This window comes from Camelus bactrianus, chromosome 32 (assembly GCF_048773025.1).
Source record: "Camelus bactrianus isolate YW-2024 breed Bactrian camel chromosome 32, ASM4877302v1, whole genome shotgun sequence".
Lineage (NCBI taxonomy): Eukaryota > Metazoa > Chordata > Mammalia > Artiodactyla > Camelidae > Camelus > Camelus bactrianus.
Genome location: NC_133570.1, coordinates 2,881,882 through 2,902,801, shown reverse-complemented (window position 1 = coordinate 2,902,801; position 20,920 = coordinate 2,881,882). Strand labels below are relative to the sequence as shown.

The following is a 20,920-nucleotide window of genomic DNA, read 5'->3' as shown; positions in this document are numbered from 1 at the left end:
TAGCAATTGGTCCGTTGGTTTGTACCAAATATTACACGTTGCTTCAATAGTGAATGACTTTCTCTAAAGACGGAGAGCCAGCACCTCTCCGGAATGCCGAGCAGGGCGTTTGGAGAGTGTGTTGCCCTGGTCCTGAGGTGCCTGGGTGGGAATGGAGGTGCTGGAGTGTCTTTAAAGGGAGGGGGCGAAGCGCCTGGGTTAACCTGCGACCTCGCCACAGCGCCTCAGGGCAAGGAACGGGCGAGAAGGCTGCTTCTCTGAAAAGCCGCCTCGACAACCCAGGCCCATTTGGCTGCAACACCAGAGGCAGCTTTGATCCGTTGGGCAGTGCCCCTCCTGGGAAGAGGAGGACGGGAACTTCAGGGGAGGGGAGCCCGGGGCCGCCCCAGAGGCCGGATGGGCACTGCCGGCGACTGTTAGAAGCAGGGGCAGAAGGGAAGGAAGGGACATCGGAGGAGGTGAAGGATCCCTCGCAAACCCAAAGGTACCCGAGGGTCCAGCAGCAAACAGCTAAGCGAGGCGGCCTGCTGGGTGTCTTCTCTTATTGTTGCTGGCTGGGCAGCCAGCCTCAGTGTTGCCAGTTTCTCCCGTGTTTAAAGAGAAGCTGGAAACCCAGATACCTACCAGTTTTTAAAAAATGGTCCCTGTGCAGCACGATCGTTTAAAATACCGGGGGCAAGGGTATATAGCTCAGTGGTAGAGTGCATTTAGCATGCACGAGGTCCTGGGTTCAATCCCCAGTACCTCCACTAAAAAAAATAAAAATAAAAAAATAAATAAACCTAATTACCACCCCCCGCACACCAAAAAATAAATAAATAAAAATAAAATACCACGGGCAGAACGAAACCCACCTGCAGGCTGAGTTAAGCGCCATTAAGTGAGCAGTTTGCCGTCTCCCGGTTTGCCGTTATGCAAATGTTTTTTTTTAAATTTTTACATAGGCAAATTTATCATTTTTCAGTTGCCTATGGCATTTGAGTCCTAATGCCATACAAGCAGGTTATAGAGGAAATCACCCACTTTTTCACCTGGTACTAAAAATGTCATTTCCTTTCATCTGTATCACTGCTCCGTGTGGAGTTTCTTCTTGTATATGGTGTGAGGTATGGATCGGATTTTATCTCTTTTTCCCCCAGATGGCTAGCCAGATTCCTCAGCACTGTTCATTGAAAAGTCTGTCTTTGTCCCCTGATTTGTGGGGCCGCCTGCATCACATACCGAATTGCTAGGTAGACGTGGGCTTACCGGTGAACCATTTTAGTCCACTGGTCTGATGTTTTTATTCCTGTACCAGTCTCATGAAATACGTTTTAAGCTCACGCAAGCTGTTAAAGGACCACATCCATCCCACACGCCTAGGCGACTCACCAGCTCCCTGTTAGGCGGGACTCCATGCAATTGCCACGGCCCAACAAATCCTAACATACAAACATCTCCACTTCGTATTCTTCAACCGAACACAGGCATGTCGTTTTCAGAGCGTGGAGTTGTTTATGGGCTGATCCCCAAAGGAGGGTGAAAAGTTCTCACCAATTGGCCTTCAGAGTGTTAGCCCCCTCGTTTCCAAATTGCTTGAAGTTACCGCTCACTGCGAGGTGACTTCCAGCGAGCCCGGCAGTAACCCCATCCTTGTCTTTTCTCTTCCTCCCTTCTCTCCCGCCGCCCCTGTAGTGATAGAAGGCCGCGGGGTCCCAGACGACCGACCGAGGGCGTCCTCGCTGCCGCCTTACCTGCCCGTGAGCTACCGCGTGCTCAGAGCCGACACCGCCTTCTTCCTGAAGGAGACCAGCCAGGACGTGACCCGCAACTCCAGCCTGCGGTCGCGCGTGGAGTCCTTCTTCCCCTACAGAGCCCGGCGGCCCCCGGCACTGAACGCCAGCTATGGGCCTTTCTCGGTGGAGAAGGTGGTGCCTCTGGACCTCGTGTCGCCAGCCGGCGCGTGGGGGCCGGCCGGCAGGTTCTCCCTTAACTGGAAGCTGAAGGCGCACGTCCTGCAGGAGCGCGTCCACCTGAGCCGGCCCCGCGTGCAGGTGCTGCTGCAGCTGGCGGGCAGGGACTGGGACGACCCCGGGCCCGCGCCGCGGCTGCCCTGCCTGCGGGTCTTCGCCTTCCGGGAGACCCGGGAGGTGCGCGCCGGCTGCCGGCCGCAGGGCGACCTGGGGCTGTGCGTGGCGCAGCTGGAGCTCCCGGCCGGCTGGTTCGGGCCCCCTCCGCCGGTGGCGGCCGGGAGGCGGAAGGCGGCCGAGGCGCCCGCGGGCGGCCCCGCGGTCGAGCTGTACTACGCCGTGCAGCCGGCGGACGCGCGCGGGGACTGCGCGGGCGGCGACGTCAGGAAGGGCAACGCCATCCGGCCCGGCAAGGACGCGCCCGGCGAGAGCGCGCCCCGCCTGCAGAGGATCGGCGCCGCCGGCCTCTTCCGCGCCCCGGACGGCGCCGCGCTGCGCGAGGTGCGTGTGGACGGCAACGTGGCCGTCTGGCTGCCCTCCGGGCCGGCCAAGCAAGGAGACGTGGTCACTGCGCGTGTCGCCGTGGCCAGCAACTCCACCGTGGACTTCTTCATCCTGAGGTAGGTGCTCACCTCGCGGCTGGCACGGCTCCTCTGGGATCGGACGGGAAGCTGGGGCTGCCGACTAAAGACAGGTCCCCGCCACCTGCCTGCTCGCGGATGGAGGAGCTCAGGGCGGAGAGCAGGAATGAATGGGGCGCTGCGCGCTCCGGGGAAAAAATGGGCAGGACAGGCCTTCAGATAGTTAGATATTTTCAGGAGATTTTATGAGCCCAAATTCTTGCCTCTCCTCCTATCTGGAAAAGCAGGGACATCATTAATGGTGACATCTGCTCCTGGTGACCAGCAGCAAGCCTGCGCCAAAATGTGTGCTTGGCTGCACGCCCCCCCTTCACTAAAATCACGTATGTACCGACTCTCCTCTGCCTCTTCGGAGCAGGTCCGCAGGACAGTCTGAGATGCTGTCCCCGGGGTTGCTGTCCTCATTTTGCCCCCAAGAAAACTGAACTCACAACTCTCACAGTGGATGTTTAAGAAGGATCCATTGTCACCACCTTCAGGGACCCTCTGGCTTCACAGTGGAAGCCAGGCCCCAGGTTTTAGCAGCTCCCTTACATTGTATACCAGGGGCCAGGGAAGGAGGGCAAGACTAAATGAGTTCCTCTCTTTTGGCCTTGGATTTATTTACTCTTGAACTTGGAGAGGGGTATGACTTTTTATTAAGCTTTAAATTCTTCTATAGATGTGCAGATGACTTGGTTGCGCCTGACCGAAAGTGTATACCCCGGGGGCCCCAGAAAAGACGTAGGTATTGTACTATGCAAAAAAAGCCCAGGGTAATATCTTTTTTTTTTTTTTTTTTTTTTCCTGGTGGAGTGAAATAGTGCGGTTAGTGGTTGGGAAAAACCCCATTTGTGAGTACCATTCAGCAATGATTAAAGGAATCTGCCCAACATGAAGTTTTCAGCAGAGGTATTCCATCTTAGTTAAAAAAAGAAAAAAAGTAAACTGAATTAAAACAACAGCAAAATAACCCACCTACCATCCCCGCTGCTGGGTCAGCAGACGACACCAGAGCTGTAAGGGGCTGGCTCCGTCACGCTGCATAATGGTTCTAAAGCTTGGTTCAGGAATGCCTGTTGTCTGAGATAATTAATACTGGGGGAAAAGCCACTTAAAGCAAATCCTCTTGAAATGTGGCCCAGGATTTCATGATAATGAAAAAAAAAATCTGCTTGAGATTTGTTTAAAAGATAAAGATGATAAAAAAAAATCAGGTTTTTTTCCTGTTGTCATTAAGAAGGGCTTAGGTTGTAATGGTAGCTACGCTTTGGTTCTTTTCAGAATACAAAATTAATCCCATGCTGTCTGAGTTGCTCAGAAAAATACTGGCAAGGAGGAATGATAGCACGTTACAGGCGTCTTTTATTTTGGTTTACCTTCTGTTGTGTGGCAGTGGGAGTGGCCCTTTTTAAAGGGTTTGTTTTCACAAAACACAGTCAGAGGTTTTCGTATATTTTTCTCTTGACGTGTCTTCGTTCTTTGGCGTCAAATGATTCTCTTCTAAAGCGTCTGTCTCGTCACCATCCTTGTAACTCTTCCTTTCAGTTCTTAAGTGGATTAATGTGCCCAGATCCTGCTTTGCGGTGGTTGTGGGTCTGACCCAGGGCTTTCGGGAAGCGGACTTCAGTGGTCACACAACCCTGCATCTTTGATGAGATGTAAAATGTGCCCTCTGGGGAATTCCCATCAAATTTGCATTGTCAGCCTTAGGGGTCCGCATGTCACCTGCTGACCTTGTGGTGAAAAGGGATAAACTCAGTGTCTTAGAGGAACTTTCTTAACCTTGTGATGTAACTGCGGGGCCAGAAGAGTAGATATTTGGATCAAAGGGTCCAGGTTTGCTTCCTCCTGCCTTGGATGGGGAGAGATGCTGATCTGGAAAGTTCAAGGTCCATTTCCACGGGGTCCCCTAGCACCCTGGCTCGACGACGCCCTGCTGTTGTAACATGCGCACGTCCAGCCCAAGCTTTGGAAGGGATGTTCAGGCGACAGGGAACCGAGGGCATGTTTTAAAATTCCAGAGTCATAACTGTCTTCTCATTTGTACTTTTTGAAATTTGTTTTTGTTTTATCTGATTTTTTTCCTTTTTTTTGAATTGAAGTATGGTCAGTTTACAATGTTGTGTCAATTTCTCACCCTCAGCATCCCTCTCTAGAAATGCAAACTCTACTATCACTGGGGGGTGAGCATGAGTGAGCCAGTGGGCCCCTACGTCCAAGGTGTGGGGCCCCTGACCCTGGCTTGTTGGAGAGGAAAGGCTGTTCTCTGTGTTTTTTTATCACAAAGATAAGGATGGTGGTGGAGAACGTGAGTCCTGCTGGCCTCAGTCCTGGTCCTGTCTCCTTTACGTCCTGGCTTTGCGACTCTTGGCAAGTCACCTAATCTGCATGTGCCTTGGCTTCCTAAATCAGGCGTGAGCCTGGTACTTACTGCCACGGAGATGGGAGGATGCAGTGGGCTCCTGTTTATCTGCAAGGTGCTTCTCACTGAGTCTGGCGTGTAAACGTGCCGATGTGAACGAATGTGGGATGTCACTCACAGGTTGTTTTGAAACATCCATCAGAACTTCAATAAGCATTGAATTCTGCTTTAGCAGTAAAAGGACATCGTGCTTTGCATAAAACAACAGCAACCAGGTTTGTACTGAAAGCTGTATTGATTCTCACTTCACCATGATTTTGTTCAAAGAGGAAAAAAATTGTTTTGTAATGACGAGAGCCTTTGGGGCAGAGAGGATAATACAACGGCATGGTTCTGGGTTGGATGTTACTTGGTGCTGGGAACATGGCAGCCCGATTTCTGCCTTCCTCATCCTTCCACCCACGGATCCGTGTCCTTGGGGGCGGGAGGGGGAGGGGAACCAGAGAGGCAACAAGGACTCCAAGACGTCCTGCTGAAGGATGGGAGACTGTGGATAAAGCAGGCGTTCCCTTTCAGGATGACACCTTTCATTTTCATTTAGTTTAAATTCATTTTAATTTTTAAAAGTAGTTATTCTTAGGAAAAACATTCAGAGAGAAAATACAAAAAGATGTGCCCAGGTGTGGCAGAATAGTGACGTTCGCATGAGGCTCCCTGAAGCCTGGGAATCACCACTCTCTCCTCCTCATAAGAGGGGCAGCTCATGGAAACCCCTGTTTATCCCGTTGCCCCCGAGGATGGCTGCTGGTTCCGTCACAGGGGACATCCATCTGTCCCCTTGCCGGAACCCAGCTGAGGAATTCACGGGGGATTTGTGGGGAGGCCTTGAAAGACCCCTCCTGACCCTGAAGTCCAAAGGCATTCTCCATCAGCTCCCGGGAAGGCGGCTTTGCGCGACAAGGCCGTGATGCCTGGAGAGAAACCAGACTTCTCGGGGGTTTTGGAAGGGCCAGCCTCACACCCGGAGACTTGGCCTAAGCCTCCTTTACAGGACCGGCTCCACAAACTGCGCTCTCTTCCCCAGGCTCGAGGATGCAGCCTGCGTTTTGTTAGCCGCCTCGTGCATCAGATTCAAAGGCCACCCCTGCTTTAGGATCCCGTCAGTTCCTGGGACTCAAAAGCCAAGGTGTGGAGGTTGCACTTTGCTTCCTGTGAATAGAACATTATTTTAGGAACCCGTGTTTTGGAAAATAAAAAATGAAATGGTGACCAACATACAGGAAAAATACCTAAACTGGGTATGTTTACAGTGGCCTGTAAACAGATCGGTGAGACAGAGATATTGGCCCCTTGTCGATCAGTTTAGGGCTCAGCACGTAATAAAGGGGCAGTAAGCACGTGTTGAATTAACGCAGAAGCAAATGCCTCATGTCAGATTTATATCAAAGACCTTCCTCTTCGTGGACGGTTTCCTTTGTGACCTGCTAACCGAGGCTCCTTGAAATAAAATCTATTCCTTACGCCAAGCGTAAGCGTTGCACCTTAATCCACGGGTTTTCAAAACACATTGACAACAGGTCATCAGCCCTGAAGATTCCCACTGCCTTCTCCGCGAGCCTCGAGCCCCGGGGTGCTGCGGAGCATACTTCTTCCTCGAAGCAAGCCCTAGACTGAGTTTGCGGAATCACTCCCTGTGTCGGGTCCGACGTTCACTGTCACCGCAAGTCACAGGTGTCGGGCAGGCAGATGGCTTCTGACCTTGGGGATGCGTCAAGGGCAGACCTGGGGACACACTGGCCCCACCTCTGGCCTCGTCAGAAAGCCACTGAAATTACTCCCCAAGGAAGCAAAGGTGGGGGAGGTGGGCTCACTCAGCCTCTCCCATTTAAAATAAGCTTGCTTGAACAAAATCTGCGATTCGGGAAAATGGAGGGGAGATGCTCTCCCCCGAGTGTGGCTACTCCAGAGCCCTGCACCTCAGTGACTGGAAGCAGGGAGGCTAAGAGAGTCACGGAGAGGCGCCCCTCCCTGCAAGATTACATTCTGCTGCAACCAGGCGTTGACGCATCGCCCGTCGTCCTGTGTCGCATCTCGTAAGGGAAGAAGCATACGGACGGGTTGAGGGTTGAGTCTACGCCTGCGTCTCTCAGCCTCGGCAAGACTGGCATTTGGGGCAGGATGAGTCTTTGTCGTGGGGCGTCCCGTGCACCGTGGGGAGTTTAGCAGCATCCCTGGTCTCCACTCAGTGCATGCCAGTAACACCTTATCTCCAGTTGTGACAACCCAGTTGTCTCCAGACGTTGCCAGATATCCTTGGAGGGGCAAAATCACCTCGACTGACAACCCCTGGTCTACGTCTGTGATGCACAAGGGGCGTGGCTAGCCGGACGTTTGTCGTGGAGATCTGGGTGGAAAATGAAGACATGGTCTGGCTCATTCCCAGGCATTTCTCTGACCAAAACCTGCGAAGGCTGTGTCTCTGCAATTTCCCTTCTAACAATATATTCCTTCATTATATCTCTTCCCCACCAAGAGCTCAGTGTCCAGCCGATACAATCACTTAAAAAGCGAAGGATCCAAAATATTTCAGAGGTGATTGAGAAAGAGAGGAGACAGGACGCATGACACCATCCATCTCTGATTCCGTCAACCTCGGGTAGTTATCTCGCCAAGCCTCCCCTCAGAGGTAGCTGCCTCGTCAGCGCAAGTTGCCAACTCCCCAAAAGCAAAATCAGAAACCCCTCCATCTCCTTTTCTGCAGGGTAACTGACAGCGGAACACCAATTTGCGTGGCTGCTCTGCCCTGGGCTGGGTAAGGTTTGCCTGCCAGGGCTGCTCATGGAGACTTCAGGCTATAAATCCCAAGAGCTGATTTTTCCTTTTTTACGTAAAACGTGGTGGAGGAAGGAGGTGGTCTTGCCAGAAGAATCAGAAAGGAGCAGACGAGAGACTGGGCTACGCCAAGCATCCAGCCTTCAGCAACCTTTGCTTTGCGGAGACAAGACCACAGAATAAGGGAGCCGTGCGGGGTCCTCCACTGGGATGCAGGGGGTGCCTGCTCTTTCCCAGCAGTTGGATGTGGGACCTGCTGACTCATTAGTCCTGTCCTGTTGTGACTGGCGGGTGTGGGCACCGTCACTCTTGTGAATAACTAACGTTCCCCCCCAACCAAGCCAGCACAGCGTCATGCGTCCTTAACAACCACCGTGTGTTCCCAGCATCTCCCAATAAATAGACAAAAGGATGCAGGCGGGGAAGGAGCTTTTAAAGAGATATGCTGAAGGAGGAAGGTTTTGGATGTGGGAATGTTGAGAGAAGCATTATTTCTTCCAAGCAGGCTGGGGTGGGCAGGGGAATTCATTCCTAGAGCCGCGGTGTATGACCAGGGAATGCAGGCAGAGTCCAGAGCCCGGCTCTCACCACCTCTGCAAGGATTTTGTGAGGGGCGTCTTGTACAGGCAAACCTAGTTCCCAGCCACCCAGGGCAAAGGGCAGAGTCTCAGGATCCCATCTGTAGGTGGATTCATGGGGCATCTTTCCCCTAATAGACTGGAGCGTCACCGTTGAGTCTACTGACAATTATACACAAACAAATACACAAAGCACGAGAGCTCAGGGCAGCGTTATTCACAGAAGCCAAAATGTGGAAACAACCCGAATGTCCATCAACCGATGAATGACTAAGCGAACTGTGATGTATTCACTAAGGCACTAGTATGTGGCCATAGAAAGGAATGAATTATTGGCAAGGGCTACATGGGGGTGAAGCTGGAAAACACGGCACTGAGTGGAGCCAGCCAGACACGGGAGACCCCATGCTGTGCGAGCCTCTGTGTGGGAGTTACCTAGAACAGGCAAGTCCATCAAGACAGACAACGGACTAGTGGTTGCCAGGCCCAGTGAGACAGATGGTCAGCGGGAAATGACTGCTAAAAGATACAGGGTTTCTTTTGGGGGGGGGTGAAGATATTGTGGAATTATATAGTGGTGATTGTTGCAAATTTTGTGAATATACTAAACACCATTGAATTGTATCCTTAAACAAACAAACAAACAAACAAAAAAAACCCAAAAAAACAAAAAAAAAGAAAGATTTTCCAAGAGAAGATGTATGGCAGAAAATGTTATTAGTGTTGACCTTTTTTTTTATTGCCTCTAAACTAGCCACACGGTAAACATCAAACCCATTTAAAAAAACAAAACAAAGCTCTAGTCTGCGGAGGCTTTTTCTGTCGAGTGACCTAATGGTTAGCTGCTTTTTTCACACTTAGGGATGTTCTTGGGATCTTGTCAGGTGGACCCTTTCCCGCTGATACCAAAGTGTTTGTTGCACTTAGCGCCGTGCAGTGTTCAGAAGCCTCCTCCACCATGTTTCTGGTTAATGAGAATGGCCAAAGCAGGGACCACCTGGCTGTAGGTGGTAAACTGAGGTGCCTGTACCCGCCGGCCAGGGCACAGAGACGCGTGCAGCTTTCTGGGAGTGCCGGGGTGACTTGAGAGGGCCTTAGCAATATCAGCTAACCAACCCCTGTCATCTCAATGAACCAGCCCCCGAAACCACCCCCAGATCAACACATGATCTAGAGACCCGTGTATCACGTACACACAGTTCTCCACCTCCGCCCCGTGGAGAGGATGCAGCTACTGCTGGTGGGTACCAGGCAGACAGAGGGGCTCACGCACTGTTTCTAAAGGCAGCAGTGTCTTCTTCGCTCCCAATAATCATTGCCCCACTGGAACTGAAGACCCTTGCACCCAGGTTTTGAAGAGAAGCTGGAAACGTGGGCCTCACGTAGCATCTTTCAGACAGAATCACTCCACAGCCATCACGGTGCCACGGTGCAGACCCGGGGACCGGACTGTGCCCGGAGGCTGCCGTGCGGCAGCTCCTGATCTAGGAGTCAGGACCAAGCAGAATGTGTTAGTGTCCCGGGACGGCTGTAGCCAATCGCACCAAACTGGGTGTCTTGAAACAACAGAAAGTTTTCTCTCTCACAATTCTGGAAACCGGAAGTCTGAAATCAAGGTGCTGGCGGGGCCGGGCTCTGCCTGAAGATTCTAGAAAAGAGCCCTGCCTGGCCTCTTTCCGCTGCCAGTGGCTGCTGGCAGGCTTTGGCGTTTCTGGGCTTGTGCCCGCATCCCCCTAGTCTCTGCCTCTGTCTGTACCAGCCTTTCCTCTGTCCCTCCTCCGTGTCTGTGTGTCTCAGATCTCCCCTCTCCTATCAAGAAACCAGTCATTGGAATTTAGGACCCACCTCAATCCAGAATGATCCCATTTTGAGATCCTTAACTCATTACATTGGCCAAGACCCTATTTACAAACAGGGTTGCTTTCAGAGGCTCCAGATGGACGTGAGTTGGAGGAGGGGGCTCCGCCACCCACTACAGAGAAGACGGTCTCCTTGATGTATTCTGGAACCTTCCACTGTGCCATCTTTGGTCCTTTTGAATTGCTACGTGCCCCTTGGCAGTTCCAACTGATGTTCCCCGCCGTGGGAAGGCCACGCTGTGAATAGGAATCGGTGCCTTTGCCACGTGGAGAATAAACCCTTCTCCACTGGGTGAGTCCAGACCTGCGCGCTCAAATCCATTCCCCTAATTTCTGAGCACAGCCTGTGCGTGTGCTATTATAATTTAATATTGGGGATTTTTTTTTCCTTCCCCCTTGATCCCTTTTGTGTCTGAGGATACAAAAAAAATAAAAAAAACCTTCAAAGGCAATTTCCAGATACCTGGCTTGGCCTGGATAATTATCAGCCCTGCATTTCCAACAGAGCTTCAGTCTGCAGGGCCAAGTGGAAGCCCTTGGGAGTGACTTGACTGCCCCCAGACTCGTCATGAGGGGGACAAGACCCTCAACCAACAATGGAGTCGGCCTGGACTGCAAACCTGGAGCGCCTTTGGAAAATTCGGGAAGCCCATTTTCCCACACTCTCGTCTAAAACGCATTTCCCTGTTGAATGTCTCCCAAGGAAAGGTTTGTTTTCACTTTCTCCAGCTTGTCATTTTAAATGTACTCTTCTGGAACAGAGAAGAGGAACAATTTTCTTTCTGCTTGGGAAGAAGTGAAGAAATCATGTTTCCTGCCCGGGGCCCCCCCTCCCCAGCTCCCCCACAGCACATCTGGGTTGCCAGGCAGCCCCGGCTTCGGTGAAACATTTGAGAGCGATTTGTCTGTTGTGGGAAACATTGAAACCAAATTGACTCCAGCTCCGGGAGGAGAGAGAAGAGGCAGAGCCCTCCTGGTCGAGTTCTGCCCCCTTTGTTCCAAGTTCTTTCAACCATTTAAAAGGCATCTTAGTTTTCGAGTTCCCCGGCTGTCAGCTTTGTCTGTTGCAAGCAATTCAACACATGCGTAAGTGGCCCTGTGACAGACCGTCCCTTTCTAGCTGGACGTTTTTGAGAAGTGAGGCCGGCTAAGGGAGAGATTGGTGATTGCAGTAAGAGGATGGAGGATTCTAGTATCCTGGCGTCCTGGGGCGGATTTTTAGGAGCTGATTTGCCGCCACTTGGTTTAATGTCAAGTCCCTGCTCCAGGGTTCCTATTTATCAGAGATTTGAACTTTTGCTGTCTTGCAACCCCAAGAGTTTATCAGCTGAATTGAAATCTCAGAGAGGGGAAAAACAATCTTACCTGATTCGAAAACATTCTAATTGCACTGGTTCACTAAGTTAAACAAGCCGGATAGAGGAAGACAAATGCTGTATGATGACACTTACACGTGGAATCTAAAAATTACAGCAAACTCATGAATATAACAACAACAACAAAAAGAAGCAGACTCACAGATACAGAGAACAAACTAGTGGTTACTACTGGGGGTGGAGGAACAATCTTGGGGTGGGGGAGTGGGAGGCACAAACTGTTGGGGGTAAGACAGGCTCAAGGATGTGGTGGAGAACATGGGAATAGAGCCAATATTCTGCAATGACTGAAGATGGGACATTTTCAGTTAACTTTAAAATTGTATTAAAATTAATTTTTTTAAAACTTAAGAACGAAAAAATGTGGATAAAAATTAAAACAAAAGAAATAGAGTCCTTTCCATACCAATCATCATCATAATAAATAATGATACCTGTCTTGGAATCTTGTCACTGTTTCAGCTTCCATGTTCCGTGTGTCTGGCGATGTTGAGTCTGTTTCTTGATTTATTAGTCCTTTGTGTGTTCCCAGGGCCATTTGGCTCCAGTCTACTTCCAGAAGTCCGATGCACTTTTTTATTCAGAAAGGGGGGGGAGGGGTCCTGAAAATTAGACCATCAAGACAGACAGGAGGATGTGGTGCAGGAGAGGCTAGAAGGGAGGGGGGACCCGGGCTGTGGATCTCAGGACCAGTTACCAGCCATTTCCCCAGTTGAGCCCAGTGACCTCACTCCCCTACACCAGAGTCCCGCTGCCCTTCCCCGTCTCCTCTTTCTTCCAGAGCAGATCCATGTTCTCAAGGCCTGCCCTCGCGACCTTGGTTAAACTTACATCATGTAGGACTTTCTTCCTCCATCTTCTTGCCTCGAGGGCATCCAGCCAGGAAGACCAGCATCCCAGACCTGCATGGAGGTTGTCCCTCAGGTGGAGCCACCTATGAGGACAATGCCTGGAAGAAGAAGGAGGCCGGAGCTCACATCTCCCTAAACACACCAGCATCCATGGGCGTTGTGCAGTCACTCTGGGCATACCTTCCTGAAGAAGCCTTCTCTTCTTTTGTATTCTTTTCAGAAGGATCTTTAAAAAATGGGAATTGCTACAACAAAATAAAGGAACACGTCGCCTTTTCAGCCTTTTCTTTCCAACATTGCCTGGACGGGACAGGGGCTCCTGAAGTCAAAATCCTGGCTGCTTCTGGGACTGCTGGTTGGGAGGCCCTACTGGGCCTCTAGAATTTTTTTTTTTTTTTGCATATTTGCATAATGTTTGTCATTCATTCATGAGTAACATGCCATGCAGTTCTCGCAACAACCCATCCTGGGATTCAATCTCTTTCACTTCATCATCCAAATCCCTTTCTTACACGTTGTTAGAACTCTCCTGGGGGCTCTCTATGTGATGACCCCCAGTGGTTCCCAGTTCCCAACATACTGAGAGTTTAAAAGGGGTTTTTCTCCTAGGAAAAAATTAGGATGGCAGCTATTGAAAAGAACAAAAAAACAGTAAATAGCAAGTTTAATGAGGATGTGGAGAAATTGGAACGTTTATGCCCTATGGATAGGCATGTGAAGTGGTGTAGCTGCTGTGAAAAACAGTATGGTGTACCTCAAAAACTGAAAATAGAACTGCCATATGATCCAACAATTCCTCTGCCGTGTATATACCCCAAATAATTGAAATCAGGATCTCAAAGAGATATTTACAGACCCGTGTTCATTGTGGCATCACCCACAACAGCCAAGAAGTGGAAGAAACCCAAGTGTCGGTCAGTGGACACAGGTATAAACCGGATGCAGCACGGAACGCTATCCTGTCTTAAAAAGGAACGAAATTCTGACACATGCTGCCACGGGGATGAATCTTGAAGATATTATATCAAGTGAAATATCCCAGTCACAAATGATAAAGTGATAGATACGGTATGATTCCACTTATATGAGATGCTTCGAGTAGTCAAAATCATAGAGACAAAGTAGAACTGTGGTTGTCAGGGGCCGGGGAGGACAAGGGGGGTTGCTGTTTCATGCGTGCAGAGTTTCGGTTTTGTAAGATGAAATGAATTTACAGAGATGGATGGTGGTAATAGTTGCATATTATGAATGTATTTAATACCACTGAACTATATGCTTAAAAATGGTTAAGATGGTACATTTTATGGTATGTGTATTTTACCACCACCATCACAACAAAAATTATTCTAAGTCTTTGAGTCTCCTTGGCTTGGTTTGAGCCACAGACCCATCCTGGACCCATTTATTGTGAGCAACAAACTTAAACATACTACCCTCAGAGTTGGAAGTGGTGGATTAATCCCAAACCAACTTGTTGACTCAAAGTGTAGGCAGAGTGGCTTGACGAAGGGCAAGTTGAGGTGCAGGTACTGGAAGAAAGAGGGTTTGGATAGCCAGCAGGAAAGAGCAGCATCCCAATAACACAGGGATGGAGGTACGAGCTCCAGAGATGGACGACTGAATTCAGATCCTGGACTCATAGTTTCCTAGCTGTGCAACCAAGGCAAGTTCCTCAGCCTCTCTGTGCCTCGATTTCTGTTTAAGAATAATAATAATAACAGCACTTACTCCTAGGGTTATTGTTGCAGCTTAAATGATAGAGAAATTTAACATCTGCCTGGCACATATTAAGCACTGAATACCTATTAAATTATTATTATTATTGCATTATTATTTTTTTATTATTACATGAGTTTTTCCTCAAGTTACATGGATGGTCCATTGTAGCTACTCTGGGTTGAGAGCTCCTAGTTGCAGCTGAAAGTACTCTAGCCAGTGAACTCCCACCTCTGTGGCTGCATCTACATCTTGTAGGTGGAAGGATGCCATTGCGTTCGTTTAAGTAAATCAGGGATCGGGTTTACCCGCTCCCGGGGGAAACTTGGAAATTATCAGATGTTTTTAGTTGTCAAAACCGGGGAGGAGGTTTCTACCACCGTCTCGTGGGTAGAGACCAGAGATGATGCTACACATCCTGCAATGCACAGCATCCCTTCCTGCCCCCATCCAAGAATATTCCAGCTCAGAATGCCAACCAGTCATGCCAAGGTTGGAATACCCTGAGGAAAACAAAGGGTTGGTCACCGCGTGCATCGGTACCACTGTAGGTTACCACCAGTTGTCTCTCAGGCTTAAAAGCCAACTGTGGTTCTTGGGAGTCAGGAAGGGACCCAGGAACATATGGTGGAAGCCATCTGTCGGGAACATCATGGCCTTGCCCGGCAACTCAGGGAGCTCTGCGTCTCCCAGATGTTGGCAGCAGATAACGTGGCCACATGCCACTGAATCAAGGCCAGTTTCCATGTTTACCAAAGTGCGAGGATCCAATCTGGTTAGTCTGTACTTTGTGATAAGCATATCTGAATATTCCTTCTTAAAAAAAAAAAAAAACAGAAAGCAGCAGCAAGGAGAGAAGGGCTTGGACAGCACCAGAGAGGTTTGTTCAGTTCGGAGCCCACCCCTCACGTCCCATTGACCGGAAGAGGGTCGCACGTCAGTTATCATTCATTCCATTACCGGTTAACGAGCACTTCCCGGAACGGGCTCCGGAGGCAGGGGCCGGCCCCCAGAAGTGATGGGCCAGGGTCAGCGTGTCTCCGATGGCAGGGCTAAAGGCTGAGGCTGGCTGGCAAGCCCAGATGTAGCATCCGGATCGCGCGGGAGGGCGCGGAGGGTGGAACGTGGCGGCTGCATCAGGATGGGCGCGGGGAGGGCGCCGTCCTCACCTGGCTGGGCTGCTGGGTACAGGCTCGGGGAGCCGCCGGGCCCCCTCAGGAGCCACTCGGACTGCAGGGTCGCTGATGAGTTCAGGAGACTGCCTCCCTATTCCTAGTCAACCTAGTGTGGGTGTTTACCCGTTTCCCCCCCAACCCCGGGGTTTAATATTTTGATATAAGAAGTGAGGTTTCGTGCCTTCTGTGCTTCTTATTACATTCGTAGTCCATGGTTCTCCCCCAGATTCAAGCCATAAAGAGAACACATTATATTCATTTCCATAGGGATCGGCTATCATAGAACCTAATGAAAAAATGGAAGGGAGGGTACAGCTCCGTGGTAGAGTGAGTGCTTGGCACGCACGAGGTCCTGGGTTCAATCCCCAGTAGCTCCAATTCAGAAAAAAATGTCAGTGAAACTCTTAACTTTTGAATCAGACAAGAAAATTTAGAAAACTCTTATTGATTTGTGCTTATTCCAAAAACTTAGATACACTTTTCCTAAAATGAGGAGACAAAGCAAAAAATAAGTAGGTAGGTAAGTAAGTAAGTAAGTAAGTAAGTAAATAAATAAATAAATAAATAAAAGCAACCGACAGAAAATTGCAAGGAGTTCAGTGTCGGTGGGACTCCTGAGCGTTGAATGACATGCTGAGAAGTTAGGGAAACCAGAGAGCAAGGGACAGCTTTTCTCTCCTTGTGGGTGAAACACAGGGGCAGGCAAGATCTCTAAGTTCTCCGGTGCCCAGCGTGGTAGGAAGGAGCAGTAGGGTGAAGTAGATGTGAGATTTCTGGGCAAAAAAAAAAAAAAACCAAAACAAAACCCTTAGCCCCATGCAATCTGCCTTATTTTCTGCACCGTGTAAAGGGATAGAGAGACAGCTAGAGAGATGCTGGCTTGGAGGTCGGGGTAAACAGGGCACGTCGTGGACTGCCTGTGAGGTCGCTCTGCTGAGTTAGAATATTCCTTTGACGTGTATGTGCCTGGAGAGCGACGCAGGCCACTTGCAGATGCCACTGTGGCCTGATGCCACGAGGGCTGGGTGCCCCCACTCACCCTCAACCCCCCAAAGAATGGGGATGTTCCTCTGGGATGGGAACTGCCCCCAACCAAGAGGAGTTCAGACTAGCGGTTCCCCACCTTGAGTGGGCATCAGATTATAAATAATGGCTATATTACCTTAATACATTCAACTAATTAATATACTTATTAATAATTAATATGTTGTATTGACATAATACATTAATATATTTGTTAATAATTAATATACACCCATATATTTTAAATAATTAATAGATTTGTAAATGCATGTAATTAAAATGAGGAATATTAATTTTTTCAGGAGGGATGTATACGTAGAGACAGAGATAGAGAAACAGCGAGAGAGACAAAGACAGAGAGAGACAGAAACCAAAAAAGAAGCAAAGTCATACATGGCAGGTTTTCAAAGTCTGTCAGTTGAGGGGAAGGTTAGGTGGGCATTGGTGGTACGACTCATTTTCCCATGGCTTTAAAATGTTTGAGAAAAAAAAAAACTTTGAAAAAAATCCAATGTCTGAATCCTGCGCTAATCCAGTTAAATCAGAATCTCTGGGGACATGCCTGGGGATGGTCAGATATTTTTAAATATCCCCCCAGGTGATGCTGATGCAGTCAAGGCTGAGACCCACAGCCATCTCTCCAGACTCAGGTTTTAGCCCCGTTTCCCACACTTGTTGCACTAAAGCGTTGCACCATCTCTTTGCAACATCAAAGCTCATTCCTGCCACAGGGCCTTTGCACCTGCTGTTCTGGCTCCCTGGAATGGTCTATCTTCTGTCTGCAGAGAGTGAGCTCCTTCTTGTCACTCAGGAATTGGCTCCCATGGGATCTCATGCCTGTTCCCGTTCCTCCATGCCAGATAGGAGCTCACCCTCCTTCAAGTTCTCCATAGCTTTCTGCTTTTACTGCCTTTTTTGTCATGTGTTGTCTTGGCACTACCCTGGATGAATCTGCAACCTTGAAAACACCTGTGCTACGTGCCCAGCCCAGTCCGTGCCGTCGTATTCACCACAGCATCTCGCAGTGCCACATGGAGATATGCGCTGTAAGGGTCTGAGTCTCGGGTGATCTCAGGACTGCACGGGAAGCTTCTGTGGCCCTATCAAGATGTCCTTGGCATTTGCAGACAAGCGAGGGAGCCAACTGGTAGTGAATGAAGTGCATTTTCAGATCTCTGGTCATTTGACTGCCAGTGACAGTCACAGTTGTTTAAGAAGAGCCTGTGAAGTGGGAACAGGAATAACCTTGGACCCTGGCTCTCAGGTTGGGTCACATTTAGGCAACTGGCTCTTCCGGGAAGAAGTAATCTCAACTCTTCTTTGGCCAAAGATAGTGGCAATAAATATCTTTCCTGTCTGTCCAGAGTAAAGGACGCACACTCCCTTCCTGGCACAGACAGTATTTGTCCGCTCCCCCACTGCACTCGAAATGTGGCTTGTGCAGTGAACCCTCTCAGGACAGACCATTAAGACGTGATCTTAATCAAATAATTCATTAAGAAATTATATTTTTCAGTCTGACGAAGATGGGAGAGGCTAAAAGGAAGAAATTTAAACATTACACAGAGGCATAAAGGCTGTTATATCAGGGTCTCCCTTCCTTGAGGTTAATTGAAGCCACTGAGAGCATTCCCAAGAAAAGGATGGAAAGTTACCCGTATCTGGAACGGCCTCATACAAAATTCTGAAATTCCGGCACCTGGCAATGCCACTTGTCCTTAATTCTTGAACTGTTTCCAAAAAAGCAGGCACCAGGACTGTTGCTATGGAAATCTCTACTGGGTTTTTTTTTCCGCATGAGAAAAGTTAAAGAAAATTGTTGCTTGAAAAACACCTACAACTTTTTTCTTTGCCTCCAGATTGCCATCACTTTGGCCATCTAACTGGAACGGTTCAGGGGTGTGCACATACGAACCGAATGAAACAAAGGAAACAGATCAGAAGAGAGGGGTGCAATTTGCAGGATTCAAGTAGCCTCTTTTCCCCTGTCATTTCTTCCCCTACGGCTGTGGTCTCTTAGCCCCTGCTGTCTTCTCCGCTGTTTCACTCGGTGTGTTCAAAGCCCTGGGTAGACTTTAAGCAGAGCCATCCCCATGATGAGTGACAACGGTTGTTGATATTTAAAATGTTCTGTCTCAGTTCCAGGGCGCTCTGAATTCAGAGAGGGGCCAGGAGCTTTGGGGAGCTGGCGTCCTTCCAAAAATCTTGGCTTGTCTGCTGGGGTAGAGCAGCCGTCCTCTTTGGTTCCGGGGCCTGGCCCTGTTCAGACTAACTGGCTGCCACTGAGAAGCACGTCCCGGGCCGGCGTACGAAGGACTCACCCCGAGTGCCTGGCATCCACGGAATCTCCGGGGAGCGTGTCTCCATCCGTGTTCTGGCACTCACTGCACAGTCTGTGTGGAATGAGAATGAACTCCCCATAATGGGGTAAATGGTGATGAAAAAGTCCCCTCTGGCTTCTAGAATGTCCTGTCTTCAAGCACGGCCGAGCCCCTGTTGGTAAGACATGAAAGAGGAGACCACAAAACACTAAAGATCCACAGCGTTTGAGTCACCATGAACGTGCGAGGATTAATCTCCGTCATCTTCAAAGCCGTGACAGATTACTAGTGCTGCGTCTTCCCGTCCATGCCTTTGTCTCCCCTAACGCTATGAAAGTGAGATGCAAGGGAGAACTGCCTGGGAAGTGAAATGATCCAATATACAGCTTTGGTCAAAATTCTCTAGCCTCTCAGATAAGTTAAGTCTGCTTTCCAACAGATTGAATGCATGACTCTGCCCATGGGCCGGGCGAAATTGTCACCAGTTCTAAAGCTGTAAGAATCCAACGGCGGTGACACGTGGCGTAGACTTCCCTCAGTCCTTGTTTGCTGAGCTTGAGCCTCAGAACTATGAAGTTCTAGATCCCTGGCCTCCAGGGCTGCAGACGAACTTGCCGGTCTTTGCGGCGGGTCTCCACTGGGGTGTTGAGATGCTCACACACCAGCAAGAGCTGAGCGTCCTACCTCTGGCAGCACTGACCTTAGAGACCGCACGTTTAGGGATGCCAGACGTCCAGGATCAGAAGCCTCCCGTCCTTCCGTTTCCCCAGAGGCACCTACATTTTCCCCATTGCATTCATTTAATCAACCGTTTGGCGAACGTCTGTGGACTGGATGCAGTCGTCGCCAGGACGGAAGCAGCACGGGTCCGCTCGTGCAGTAGATGAGCTCCGTCAAGTGGAATGACTGTGCACTCCGAGGCTGCCCGTGCCCCTGATTGCTGGGCGCCCCACCGTTATATTAGGTGCCTGCGCTTCAGAGGGGCTGGGGTCGTTCAGGCTCTCCAGCCACAGTCAGGACTTGCTTAAAGAGTGATGTAGTAAGAAATAGCCTTTTTAAAAGTAAAATACCCTTCATGTTTGCCTCTGGGGACCGATTGCTCTGCTGTTTTCTGAAAAAATGGTTCCAGAGCCGCAAATATAAATGACTAAAGAACGTCCCCCACGAAGTCCAAGGTCTAGGAGAGTATATGGCTTTATGTCGTTATTTCAGCCACTTTTTTCACATGCATGCTAATATCACCCCTAAAACAGGTACCACGAATGCCCAACTTCTGAAACACATGGCCTGCAGAGCATTAGAGTGGGGACAATTAGGACTTTTTTTTTTTTTTTTTTTTTAGTGGTTACTGATGAAAACAGACCCCGGAGGTCTTTTTAAAAGATTGAGGTGAAGCCAACGAAATTATTAGATGACCACAACTCACCAGGAACTTACTGTGTGCCAGGCCTCCCGTCTAAATATTAAATAAATGCATGGATTGTACTAGCTTGTTAAGTCCTCAGAAAGGCCCTGTGAAGTAGGCTTTGTTGTTATTATTATTATTACTTTATTGTTATCTTTACGTTAGGAAGGAGGAAATGGAGGCATTGAAAGTTTGGTTACTGTTCCACAGTCACGGCTAGTAACCGATGGAGCCGGGATTCGAACCCCCGTGAGAAAGGTACTGAACTGAAACGTTTTAACAGTAGCTTTTTCTAATGATAAACCACCCTGGGAGCAATAACCGTTTCTTTGCCTGGTGATTCTGTGGGTCTGTACCCCGTGCTCAGCTGGGCAGTTCTTCTGGTCTTTGCTGTGTGTCTGAGGTCAACTGTCAGCCCGGCAGGTTGGCTGTCGGCTGGGGCGATGGGGGCCTCAGGGCCACGTGTGTCTCATCATCGAGCAGGCCAGCTGGGGCTTGTTCACCCGGTGGTCTCAGGGCTCCAAGAAAGAACAGAAATGAGGCCCAGACTTAAAATTAGTCCTGTGTGGCCTTTGCCCCCTTTTCTTGGCCACAACAAATCACAAGGCCATGCTGCGCTCAAGGAATGGGGAAAAGAGACCTCATCTCTTAAGGAGAGAACTTCAAAGCCACATTTACAGAAGGACTTGTTACAGAGAAGGAGAGAAGTGTGGCCGTTCTCAGTCTATCACAGGGAATAACCCGAACATGGAGTGATACTTTTTGTTTCTCTTTTATTAACCCAACTCATAAAAGCATAACTTTGTACACAGCTTTAAGGTCTGGGGGCTCGAAGAAGTGTTTTCTTGGG

General features: G+C 49.5%; 1 protein-coding gene across 1 annotated transcript in view; it reads left to right on the top strand.

Annotated features, from left to right (window-relative positions):
• Positions 1-20,920, top strand: part of TMEM132C (transmembrane protein 132C) — a 305,189-nt gene that overhangs the window by 111,292 nt on the left and 172,977 nt on the right. The window contains exon 2 of the mRNA XM_074356073.1: positions 1,675-2,569. Coding sequence (XP_074212174.1) covers positions 1,675-2,569 — 895 coding nt within the window. The remainder of the gene's footprint in view (positions 1-1,674; positions 2,570-20,920) is intronic.